The 13,342-nt window shown below is 46.8% G+C and overlaps 1 protein-coding gene across 1 annotated transcript in view; it reads right to left on the reverse strand.

The window, feature by feature from the left end:
* Positions 1-10,692: 10,692 nt before the first annotated feature.
* Positions 10,693-13,342, reverse strand: part of GLRA1 (glycine receptor alpha 1) — a 36,575-nt gene continuing 33,925 nt past the window's right edge. Inside the window, exon 9 of the mRNA XM_042881643.1 lies at positions 10,693-11,007. Coding sequence (XP_042737577.1) covers positions 10,693-11,007 — 315 coding nt within the window. The remainder of the gene's footprint in view (positions 11,008-13,342) is intronic.

Raw genomic sequence — 13,342 nt, forward strand, 5'->3', positions numbered from 1 at the left:
CCCCCTTTCTTTTCTATGTGACCCCTGGCCTTAAGAGCTGAGTTTCTTGACAGGACCTGCTGCAGCTTGTGTGAGAATTTAAGGCCTAGTTGAGCTCTGTATGAGACTCACTTTAAAATCCAGGATAATGTGAAGGTAGATCTAGAAGGTCTTTTCCAACCTGAGCAATTCTGTGATAAGCACCAGAACTTGCTGTTTGTGCGACTGTCCCTGCTGTTGGAAAGAGCAGAGCAGTGTGTTTCATACAGACTGGAGGCAGGTTTGTCTTCACAACACTTGTGCACAACCCTTTGCTGCCCAGTCTCCCTTTGGTCCTGCAGGAATTGCTGTGCGGGGTGGAGCTCAGAAGGTCACAGGTGGGGGAGATGATTCAGAATGAAGGGTTTAACAGTAATACTGGTGTTCTGCCTTGCTTTCTTTGCACATTATGTTAGCACAGGCAGATGCTGTATTGGCACAGCTGGGCCAGCAGTGTGGGCTGTAGCCTGGGAGCTCTGGCATTAGATGCCTATGGAGAGAACTCCAGTAAAAATCTTTTGAATTGAAATCTTTGTACGTATGGTTCAATAACTGTATACCTGGAAATTGCTGAAATGCTTTCTATTCTAAAACTACTTATAAGCCAGAGGAAATACCTGCATAATATCACTGTATCTGGGTGTCTGTGCACTTTGTGTGAGGTGGAGGTTCGTTGCAGCATGGTTTTACCAGCGCTGCTCATAAGGAAGCAGCTGCTTTGTGCTCTGACCTGTGTAGCAGAATGTCCTTAAATGGAGTGCAGTGCCTGCCAGCCTTGTGCATGTCGGTGGACTGCATTCATAGGGAAAAGGAAGGTTTATTTTTAAGGTGGGTAAGGAAAAGACATGTAAGTGCTTTGTGTTAAGCTCTTAATCTCTTCAGAAGAATTGTGTTATCTTAAGATTTTTTTTTTCTGTATTTTCCCCACCCCTCTGAGGGGAAAGTAATGTAAAAACTGCCTTCTCCAGTATAACTCTTGGAAGCTGTTGGTAGTGATCATACTTGGAGAACATCAGATCTGCCTGCTTTTCCTTATTCTGTGATTACCTAAACTCTTGAGTGATTAATTCTGACTGAATGCTTTTCTGTCCATCCCTTGTGAGATGCTGATGGTGTTTTAGCATTCACCTTGTAAGGAAGCGGCCTGAAACAAGTGAATGTGAGCTATTTCTCCCTCTGTTTTGTAGAAGGTGATTTAGTGGGAGTTGAATTTGGTTCTCTTTTTCCCTGTGCTTATGAGTGAATGAACACGGAGTGGTTTTAATGCCACTGCTTCTGAGGCTTCAGTGTGATTGAGGAGCGAGGAGTCCAGCCTCACTGCCCATCCTTTCTGCATGGTGGGCAAAGACACCTGAATCCTGAGCTTAAACAGATTGCAAATGAAGCTCAAATCTGCATGTAGTGTTTACAACAGATTGGTGGGGTCTGATGGGTGGGAATGTCAAGGGCGCTGTAACCCACAGGTGTCTGCCTTGCCCCTCCGCAGGAAGGTGCATTCCATGCCTCTGCTCTCCATCTGTGTTGACAAACCTCAAGTTTTCATGCTGAGCTCCAGCAGAGTGGAGGGATGGTGAGCCCTTCTGGCCCAGGGATGGAGTTGCTAGCAACCTCTCACACTGCAGCTGCCAAATCCAGCCCAGCTCATTTGTCAGATGTGCCCAGAGCCCTGGACTGTCCCTGGTATAAACAGTATCAAGGCTCTGTTGTGTTGCGGAGCAAATGAGCTTTAGTAAGTCAAGCAAGCTTTTGAAACAAAGGTTTTCTTCATGCAAATGGCTTACAGATGGGAGAGATACAGAAAATAGGACAAAATGCATCTGCTTCATTGGCTTCCTTTGTTGTGAAGTTTGGGGGAGGTATCCTTCAGAGATAGGAGGTTCTGTGCTGGTGAGGCAGATACTTCTGGGAAACTGAGATGCATTTATGAAGGACACAATGAAAACACACTGCGCTGAACTGTTCCCACTTCTATTTATTTTGTATGTTTTCAGTTAGAAAGTATTCCCGCTGTGTTTGTATTTCCCTTCCAAAGTAAATCAAATGTGCAATGGCTGTCTCGAACAGAAACATCTTAAGATTTTTATTTTTTCTGCAGAAGATAAATTCATTTACAAAACAATGTAAATGGGTGTGCGTTTGTAGGTCGGAAAGGAGAAGTTCCTGGGTTCCTCCCCTCCTTTTCTTTTTTTTAATATCGCTTATGCATCAATTTTTCATTACTCTTCATCTCAGTTTTAATATAATAAGCATGATAGGCTGTACATCGTGGTCAATGTGAGGAGACAACACAGTCCATAGGGTGTCACTGCCAACGTTCGGCTGTGGCTGCTGTTGTCTCAGGTGGGTGCTTGCAAGCAGCTGCTTGGGCCAGCTTTGTGCATCTGTCAGGTTGCAAAGGCTGCTTCCAGAATGGCGCTCACCGATGCTGCAGGGATGGTCAGCTGCAATGAGATGTGCTGTGTGACCTTTGCGTTTGTCAGGCCATTTTTGGTGAAGTCCTCAGTGTCTGCTTCAGCTCCAGATGGCTCAGTGAATGTCTTTATTTCACTGAAGTTTTACTGTCACTCTAAAGCACGTGTGAATGGCTTTTAGCACAGTGGCCTTCGAAGTTCTGTTGAGAAAGTCATCTCTTTCCTGCAGCTCAGTAAGCCCATGAAAGAGGAGGTGAGCTCTAGCTGTGATCACTGCTGTCAATACCCAATCCAGGCTCAGGAAACACAAGCTTTGATCTTTTGCTTCTGAATTCCATTTCACAGTAGGGATGAGATGCTCCAAGCAGTGCATTTCAGGATCGCTTACTCCACGTGTGTGCTGAGTTATGTCACCTGGGCTGGTCTGTCAGCTCTGCAGGTGGCTGTCTGCTGCCTTCCTGCCTCAGTCACTGAGTGCTACTGCATGGTGCTGCTGAGCAGCAGGAAGGGCTCACAGAAAGAGTTCAAGCCCAATGGATCACTGTTCCCCCTCAGGGAAAAGGTGGATTTCATACCTGCCGTTCAGATTCTTACAGAATGTTATTTACACTTCTTTTTTTTATTTGGAAAAAAGGGGCCCTTCCAAAGCTGACAGATCCCTGTGTTAACCTGCTCATCTAAGGAGGGATGTATCAACTAAGGATTTGAAATACATGTGTCTTTCATCTGCCCTGCTTAGTAATGCAGCTCAGTGCTGGAGGGGGGCCATTGCCCTGGGGTGTGAGTGCTCTGAGTTGGCTAACATAGGGATTTGTCAGCTTGGTCCATGCTGTTCCCAGCTTCTTTTCCCTGCTTACCTCTGATCTAACCTTGGCATTAGAAGAACACAAGTGTTTTGGACAGAAATGTACTTGGGTTTGGGAATAGCAGGAGAGAAAGGAAGCGGTGCAAGTTCAATGTAGGCAAAGGCAGAAGAGAGTGTCTCAAAGCCCTTGTTTGGTTGTTTCCCAGCCTAGGTGAGCACAAGGGGAAAGAAATTGTGCTCCTTTCTGCTAAGGTGCTGTGTGCCCAGCCTGTAGCAGAGTATTGCTTGTAGTGCTGAGCTCTGCTGCAGTGCCTGTGGCCTGTAGTGCTGGCCATGGTTACTTGGACAAAATAACAAATGAAAGTGTAGTGATAGTTCAATTCATTAGTGTGATTTTAGGTTTTTTTCCCCTCTTATTTAAAAAAAAAAAAAAAAAAATTGATTGCAAGTTTGTGCATATATCCATACACATAAGGACTTGCCAGGACTGTTCCTTTCACTCCTGCTTGTGAAGGATGTACCAGTGTCCTTCAGCTTAGGATGCACTTGTTCAAGGAGATGTGTTTTTCAGCACATTATTACACTTAACTGCTGTCATACTTTCTCCTCAGCCTGCTTTCATTAACTGCTGGTTTGTCAAGGTTTGGTTTCAGAGCTGATGCTGCCCATTATGTACCTCTTGCCCACAGGGAACATCAAGCCTTGTGATTTCTCACCTCAACCCCTTGAGAAACCATCACCTGTTTCACAACTCCAGCCCTCAGAGGGACCACATGGGCTGGGGTTGCAAGCATGGCTGCATTTAGAGAGAAGTACTAGAAGCTCCTGTCTATTGCCTGAGCCCTGCTCTTCTCATCCTCGCATCCCCCACTCCCTGCCCTTGCTCCTCTCTTTGGCAGAGATGAGCCTGGGGTCCTCTGTTCAATTCTCACTGCAGCATTTCATGAACAGCTGTGGTCATGACACTTGTATTCAGCTATGGTATGTCACAAACCCCAGAGCTGGTTCTGCTCCTCAAGGGCTCATGTTGGTTCTTTCCCATCTTACAAGTAACTGTGATGAGGGTAGTTTTAAAAATGTCGAAGTGCATATCCAGGAGATGTGGCTAAGTTACCTCCTTGACCCAATCTGTTTAGCATTGCATAGTTTTACTTTAACAAGGATTATTTATGAATTAAATATCAAGCAATGACCCCCCCCCCCAATGCTCAAACCCTGATGCTGCTAGTGCTGGAAGTCAGAGCCCATTGCTCTCAGCAGGACCATAGCAGGGCAATGCTGATTTAAGCAAGGCTGCTGTCGAGTCTCCACCTTTACTGTGAGGGCATCCTCACTGCAAGGGTGAATCAGGCTCCTACCTGCTCTGTACCTGCAGCTATAATTTACTGCCCAAATGCTGTTAAATGCATCTTAACCCTGGCCTGCTTGCTCAGCTGGTCTGTGTGCTTCGCAGTGAGGACTTGGGGAAACCACTGGGGAGCTGACAGTGCCTCGATATTGGGGTGCCTAAATAAGCCAGTCCTGTCTTCCTCTGGGGAAGGCCATTCATTCCATCTTGCTACAGTACTGTCTGTGACTCGGCTCCCCAAAACTCCAGCACCACTGGATGCTGAATTCCTGTGCCCTTTGGCCCTGGCTGCTCCAGGCTGGTTCTACCTGTCCCTGCCTATGCTAAGCTTCACTCACCTGCAGCAATAAAGACATGGCTTGCAGCATGGAGCCAGGACACGTAGTCAGTGATGGTGCCTTGTGCCCCAATACGGCGTAGCCAAGTTCTTTCTGCAGGTGACCTTGTTTGACGTGAGCTGCTTCTACATTTTGAGTAGTGAATCTGTAAATAGAATCTACTTTCAAGCTAGACTTAATTATTTTTTCTTCTTGGTGTTATCATTCCATGCCCAGTTAAAGACAACTGGTTTTACAGTGGCAGTGTCCATGTCCTTCAACCTCAGGCTGGGAATTAGAGAGATTTTTGTATCCTCTCCCCTTGCTGAGTATTTGCCCTGCTTGCAAATGGTTGAGGTGCCCCTTCCTTGTGCTTGATGTTTCTTGCCACTGGTAGTGGTGGTGCCAGTGCTAAGAACAGCCTTCAGGTCCCAGCAGCACTGTTTTAGGAACTGGTGAGGTTCCCATACTGCTGCGAGGCCACCCTTGACTTCCCCCAAAACAGAAGCATCTCGCTGTGCTGAGGCTCCTTCCACTGTGTGCTGGGTCAAGCCCTGATTTCTCCATCCCCATTGCTGCCAGGAGTTGGCTGTGTCCCAGTGTGGGCTTCAGGGCTCTGTGTGCAATAGACACAAGAGATGCAGTACCACAATGCCAAGACTCTGTTATTCCTGTTTGGAAGCCTGACACTGAAGTGCATGAGGGCTCTGACTGCAGTTTGCTTCTCGGTGTTCATCATTTGCTCTGTACAGCCTATCTAATTCCTCTTGACAGCTTTGATAATGGCACATACATGTTGTCACTTTCTGCTTTAAATGACAGAAGATGCTGATGAGGCATGCAAATGTGGGAGATCCCAGGCAGGATTTCTCACCCTCTGCATCTCTGCTGAGCGAACTCCAGCATCACTGGTCCAGGCTGTGTCCTTCAGTGTTGGCATCGTCCATCCCCTAGGGCTGCCCAGTGGATGGATGACTTGGTGTGAGCACCAGCATCTCCCCATCAGCTCAAGGCAGCGCCTGGCATAGCTGCCAGCTGACACCCTGTGCAAAACATCCTCACACGCTGCCTAATTCACAGGAAGCCATTTCTTCTTCTGCCTTATGGTTGCTGGTGGCAGGATACTGAAAAGATGAGAACCCAATTTCCAGTGGATAGCTGCCTCACTGAAAAACATGGAGCTGCGTAAGGCAAACAGCTGCAGCTCTGCCTTCTCTCTTACACTGCTTTTCTTTCACAAAGGGTGCAGTCAGAAGGGAAGCTGCTGACCCACCCTTGTGCTATTCATGCACTTTGCTGCAGGGGAGCCTATTTGGTAGCTGCTGTCCTGACTGCTGGGAGGAATGCTGTTCTGTTTCATTCTGCATTTTGCTAGTTAGCAACCCGTGCCAGGACCTACAAAGGCTGTGGAGCAGAGGAATGTATCCCCACAGAAATGAGAGTTCAAGGGAAGGAAGAAGGGAGGTGAATGCAGAAGAAAGTGATATTTCTGAATGAGATAAAAGAGTCAGGGGCTGGGTTCACTGAGATGCAAAACAGCCATTAAGAAATAAAATACTTGTTCAGGTGAAGGAGAGAGGGGCTACAAAGATGGAATGGGCCTGAAGTAACTTTGGAGATGTTAAATTAATGATTGTTAACTTCTGCTTTGGTGCTCATCCCAGCACTCTAAAGAGCAATCGAGTGACTAATTTTCTACTTAAATAGCATACTGCCTTTGTGGAAACAATTGGAATGCATTGAGAAGGAGGAACATCAGAAGGTACCATACACATTTATCTTAGACAAGACAGGAGAGGGAAGATGCCTTCCTGCAGGGCTCAGATGCTTCCAGATGCTGGGCCATTGAAAGGGATGAAGTTGTCATTATTTGGTATAAGGAGAGGAGCTGTGGGTTTTTTAAGGAATGGTACAAAAGTACAAAAATAGGACTGTAGAAAATCTGTGAAAAATATGATGCCATTTAAAATACTCTTCTGTCACACATTCCTTTCTTTAAAAATACACGCTTATAACCTTTTGCAGCCATCATCAAGCATGGTCCTCTATAGTCCTCCATGGTCCTCGGGTTTGACTTAAAAATAAAGATCTTCAGAAGTGGAGGAAACTAAAAAAAGAAGTAAAAAATGCAAAACAAACTTTCCAGGAAGGTCTGGCCCAGGAGGGCTGCAGCACTGTGTGACCCCTGTCACAAGCATTCAAACGTGTTTGAAGGCAAGCTGGTGTTGGCTGACATCAGGGCTGAGCCTCGCAGCTGCAGCAGCTCACGCTCCCTGCTCTGCACTGGAACTTCAGCCCCAATCCTGGCTGTCCATGGGATCCAAGCTGGAGAGCTGCTTTTGCTGAGAATTAAAGAGTGAAAAACCCATCTACCCAAGCAAAAAGTAGTAAGTCTATCCTACCTTACCCTGTTTACGATGTGATACATCTTCAGCAACATCTGGAAATGATGTTGTTCTGGGATAAGGCTTTGTTTTTCCAAAGAGTCCAAGTGAATTAGGACCTTACTGCCAGACCGATCACTGTTGATTTTATTCAGAGGTTTTGCCTCTGAGCCCAACGTTTAAAGAAAGCTAACAACTTAAATTGCATCAATATGCCTGGAAGCTGCCCTGCAATATCAAAATCCTATACCTTTTACTAATAAACATAGTTGTTGGCACTAGTAAAGCAGCCTGCTTTGGAGATGAGATAGGTTATCAAAGCAAGTTCTGCTGCAGTACAGAAATTAACGTTTTCCTTCATCTGTGCTTTCTTGTGTTTCACTGTGAAAATCCCACAGAATTTCCATGTCCTCCTAGGACAGTCCTAAGGTCTCATTTATGTGGTGAGGTGATCTGGCAGAGCGTCTGTGGGACAGCTATCAGCAGCACCAGACCTTTGCCAAAACCCCAGTGTGTTCCATGTCCGGCTGTGAGTTTTCCCTTCCACCGTGCAGCTTTGGGTCTGGAAGATGGCCCAAATGGAAACTGGCTGCTTAATGAAGAGAAAGTAATACTGCTTATGGTGAGCATCAAATGCTGAGTAGTTGGCAGAGCTGCAGTGGACGCAGAGGCAAGAAGGTAAGCATATAATTCTTATTTCTGTCTCTAAACTAGCGTGGGCTCCTCCATCAGCCAAAGTACTTCTACAGGGTAACATAGGTACCCTGATGATGATTTCCAGCCCCCTCGTTTGCCTTCCTTTTGCCTTACCTCCTGCCAAGAAGTGACTATGAGCTCATCTATGTTTCTAATTGGCAGGTCTAGGGCAAGTATGGGTTGTCCTTTGGACTTCTGACCCACCTCTAAGCCAGAGCAGAACGATGGCTGTTCCTCTGCTGCCAGGCAGGTGGGGGAACTCTCTAGTTTTGCTCGTTGTCTCAGACAAGGATGAGCTGCTTAAAGCGATCGTGTAACCTGCAGTTGGCAAACCCAGCCATCGAGCACGCAGAGAGAGTTCAATAATTCAGCAAGCAAAACCAGAGCCAGCAGCAGGCCTGGTCTGCAGCCAAGGCTCAGAAAGTTGTCCTAGCATCAGATAGCGGCCCTGCTCAACAGCTTGAGATCTCCCTCCTTGGGAAAGCACTGTCTGCCGGGGGAAGGGGGAATCAATCCTCAGCCCACAGCTTTTCTGTTGTTTGAATAGAGGAAAGAAGCTGATGTACTGGTTCACACTGGTATCGCATGACTGTTCCCGATCCCAGCAGTGCCAAGGGAGACAAAGATAGGTGGCCTTTGCCAAAATGTTAGGAAATATTGCCATTTGCCCTAGTCCACACAGTGACAGTTGCTTTTTTTTCCCCTCTTATTTTTCCCTTCTTGTTCTTTTGGTTTTGTTTTTCCTTTTGTTTCATTTGTTTCTTTTTCTTTCTTTTTTCTTTTTTTTCTTTTTCTTTTTTTTTTTTTTTAAGTAAAGTGTAGTTAGTGCTGGTGAAAGGTGCTAAATTGGCATCACTGGAGATGGGTGTCCCTTTTTAGAGCCCAGGAGAGCCTTGCTCTCCTGCTCTCTCCTCTCAGCACTGACCCCACGCTGGGACAGCTGGCAGGTCCCTGTGCTCACTGCCCTGTCCCATAGCTGTCTGTTGCTATGCTGACTGGGACATGGGTGGCTGTACGTAGCCCCACAGCCTCCCATCTCGTGCTTGGGTGCTGCAGACCTGGGGATGGCAGTGCCTGGGGACACTTTGCTATGAGCTGCTCTAGGTGCTATGGGGGTGCAGCTTTTGCAAATGGCAGTCTGTGTGCTCCCAGTGTGAGCATCAGACCTGCAGCCCAGGCCAGCAGTCCTGAACATGAGATGGAGGGAGAGTGGGAGCATCCCTGGGTGCCACTCATCTCTCTGCCTTTTAGTGCCTAATCCAGACCTTACGCCAAGTGCTTCAGTGCAGACCGATTGTCTTCCTTCCCAATCCCTTTTACCTGACTTGCTAAAGTGCAAACAAACAAGACCAAATCGCCCTTACCCATGCCTGCCCCAAGTCAGGCCTTCCACATAACACACCAGAGATACCTGGCATGTCCCTCCCCCCCCCAGACACTGACGCCAACCTGTGCCAACATTGGCCAAAGGAAGACCTCTTTGTTCCCTCCCCTTCTTCCCCATCCCCAGCACTCCCTCCCAGCCTCCCTAGGGAAGAGAGGGGCGAAGCAGCCTGCTCCGTTCTCCCATCCACATTAAAGCTAAATACAGCACCAAAATAGTTACAAAAATAGAGTTTCGGGTCCTTTGGCCCAACTTCACTATTAATATTAGTGCTATGAAATGTCTGAAAATAACAACTGCTCTCTCTGTACACACCTTCCCCCCACCCCCCCCTCACTGAGAATATTGCCGTTCGCCCATTTCTGTTGTGACAAGGCATCGATGTGCCCGGGTTTTAAACAGAATTTATGCTTTAACTCACCCAACGCTTCTATCCCCCGCATTATAAACAAACATGGCAGGATAGGGATGGGAAAACAGAAAGTGCAATTTGAAAAATCCTTCATCGTTTCTAGTGATCTGAATGGTATTTCTGACGCCTGGGACTCAAATCTTGCCAGGTCGTTTAAAAGGACAGAAGGTACCTGTGACTGCTGATGAAGGCCCTGATGTCCTTCTTGGATTTTCCATTGGATGCTCTCTGATGGGGATGAGAGAGAGAATGTATTTGCTTTCCTCTATCTGAAAGTCATAAAGTTTGATCAGCAAGCTCGTGACTAAAAAAGCAAATATATAAAATAAACAACAAGCCACAGCCTCTTCCTTAAGTTTCCCCATCTATCTGGTTTTCTAAGTGTGAAACCTAGAGAAGCATAGAATTATTTTCTTGCCTTTCCCCCCCTTTTGTTAGGGCTTTATTTCCCCCACGTGCTTTACTGGTATGGCCTTTCTATAGCAAAAGTCAGGTAAAGCGTGATTGTGGTCGTTTCTGCACATGGAATTATGGATCATTCCAGTGACTTGAATCTAAGCTGTTAACAGGCTTTAAAAAAAGGATTTTTTTCATCATTTTTTGATTGTTTTCTTTTGCGTTATAATTAAGCATGAATATATATTAATATATTACAGTGCTTGGATTGCAGCTGGAGCAATCCAAACCTTCCTATGCTGTAAAACTAAACCCCACCCTTGCGCTCCCCAACTCAAGAGCTTGTTTTCTCCTCCCTGTGCCTCTTATCCTTGGTTCACACGATTAAAAGTCCCTCCCAGCCCCCCTCCCCCCCCTTTTTTTTTAGTAGATATTGCCACATTCTTAAATTCATGCATTGCTGCATTGCTATTGCACATATATAAAGGATTGCTCTCTCCCTCCCAGCTGCACTCCTTCCCTCACTGGTTGTGCACATCCTCTCTGCGGACGATCTTGTAGATGATCCAGTAGAAAATGTTGAAGATGAGGAATGCCATGGGGAAGCCGATGCGTGAGATCTTGTCGATCTTCTTGGCTCTCTGGATGAAGAGCTTTCTCATCTCCTCGGGGGAGCGGGACGGCGGGGGGACCGGGTTGGCTGTGTTGTTGTTGTTGGCACCCTTGACAGAGATGCCATCCTTGGCTTGTAGGCAAGCTGGCCCCATCCCATAGGCGGTGAAGTTGAACCTGCCTTCACCGGTGTCATCCTCCTGGAACAGATTCAGCATGGGACTCTACTTAAAATGAGATATAGACAGTGCACCCTCGCTATAAGGCTCTCCGCTGACTGCTCCCTGCTTTGTAAGGGCAAAACACCCATCTCACACCCCAGCCTCAGCTCTACTGTACAACTCCTCAGGAGAGCAGCCTTATAGAGGGGTGCCAGCTGTGTGATGCACAGACGCAAATCAGGGGATCCAGGCACCCAGTGGAGTGGAAGATACGAATGGCTTCCACCCCATTCGTATCTTTGACGTAAACTTCAATGGTTTAAAGTACTGCATTTATTTTTTCACTTGCATCCCCTGGTTTGCTTCTGCCCCTCCCTCCCCCCACTACCATCAGCACCTTCTTTGCATTGCCCATGGGGTACCAATATGCCCAGAAGGAGTGGGCTCCATGTAACTCATGCAGCTGAAGTGAGGCTTCCTGCAGAGTTACATGGATGTGCAGGCACCAAGACCCGTCCAGGAAAAGACCTTTGCAGGCAGCACACCACCAGCCTTCAGCCCACCTGCCTGCAGGACATTCCTTATCTCCAGCCCCTCTGCCAGGCCCTCTGCCAGGCAAGGAACAGACATGCCTTTTCCATGTGCCAGTGGTAAGACATGGCTCACTATGTTAATTCAAATTATTGAGCAGAAAAAAATCCTTTATTTGCCAACCTAAAAGCAAGCTACTGCTTTTTGGTGGATGCCTTGCAGGCTTCTCAGAGCCCTATTTTACTGTATATGAAAATGTAATCATAAGGAAAATCAAGCGTGGCTATGATAACACAACCTGCCCATCAGCTGCATAGGCAGGGCCAGAAACTCCAGGGTCTTGACTACAGGTCACTAAGGCTAATTGCTAGACCAATGGCACTAATTAATGCCACTTTGGCTGATGCATGCCATGTCCCCCATCACAGTCTGGTGTCCTACTGCTGTCATCCTGACCGCTTCCCTTTGATCTACCAGCTCTTCATGCCTTTCTGCCTTGTCTTTTCTCTTTGCAGAGTGTCTTTTCTGGATGGCCCCTGCGCCAAGCGGGTAGCTGCATGGGATGGAGGCACTGTGCTGGCTCTGAGCTGGGCAAGCAGAGGGAGGAGCACATTGGTGTTATCTGAGCAAAACCAAACAAAATCTTTTTTTTCTTCTTTTTTTTGGCAGGGTGGCAGGTTGTTGAGCTGTATGACCTACCAGCGACGCTATTTGTATCAGAGTTCTTGCTGAGACAATTTGTGCAGGCTTTGGATAGTTTCTTCCCTGCTCTGGTTGTGCTCCATCTGGTCGCTGGTGTCTGAGACAGTTCTTAAATGTCTTTGCCTCATTACGGTGCCTGGTTGGGAATATTGAGGCACTAGAAATCAGCATCCAGATGCTCTTGGAGCTGAGTGATCCTAGTAATTGAGTGATCCTGGGGTTGGCTGATCCTCAGTGCTGAGCACCTAGCAATAACGAGAGCTGCTGAGAGCTTATAGACCTCCTCTTAACCATCACATCTCTGTTCTGCAGTTAAAAGTGAAACTTGCCTCTGCTGTTCCCTGTTTGCACAAACATGGATGCACTGATACAAAGATAGCTCAATTTTATCTCCCTAGCCGTTGCAGTCACTGTGGCTCCCACAAGACCTATCACCCAGTAAATATGGATGTAGGTCAGGGTTCAGAGAGAGCTGTCTAATCAGGGTTTCTAGTCTAGTTCACCCTCTCCCTCCCAAGAGAAGGAGGATAAGGGGTGGAAAGAGCCAACTAAAACCTGACAACAGCTATTTTTAAAAAAGGAAGAAATATTCTTATGAACCATTACCTTGGGTCTAATTCTGAGGAAATTATGAAAGAAATGTGCTTGGATTTACTTGTGTTATCGCCAGACTGTGACACGTGGTCTGGGGTATTTTGCTGTGAAGAGTGACCAGTAGGTTCCATTTGGGTGCAGATCTAATAAATGCAGTCCTTTCTCAGCCAGTATGAACAGTGCAGCGTCTCATTTGTTTTCAGCCAGGCATGCCCTGCCTGACCCAGGCAGAACTACTCAGACACATAAGGATGCAGAGACGGAGCAATTAGGCTCTCTGGCAGCTGTACTAATCCATTTACATATCTGCAGTCAGCTCCCAGTTTTTTGATGAGCCTGCAAACCTTGTTCATTTTGCTTTTTCAAGTGCTTTTGTTTATGCTTTGTTCCAATTAAAAGTGCTGTGAGATTAGGCAGGGATTGCAATAGCAGCCTTGTGTTCAGTGGAACAACTCTGAGAAATATCTTTTATGCTCCTCTGTATGCTAGTGTATCCTTTCCCTCTTATTGTTTTATCAACAGTAGTCTAGAGTGATCTGCTTGAAACAGCAGGGCTTAGAGAGAGAGGATG

This window comes from Lagopus leucura, unplaced genomic scaffold (genome assembly GCF_019238085.1).
Source record: "Lagopus leucura isolate 7727_CA_CO unplaced genomic scaffold, USGS_WTPT01 Super-Scaffold_100030, whole genome shotgun sequence".
Classification (NCBI taxonomy): domain Eukaryota; kingdom Metazoa; phylum Chordata; class Aves; order Galliformes; family Phasianidae; genus Lagopus; species Lagopus leucura.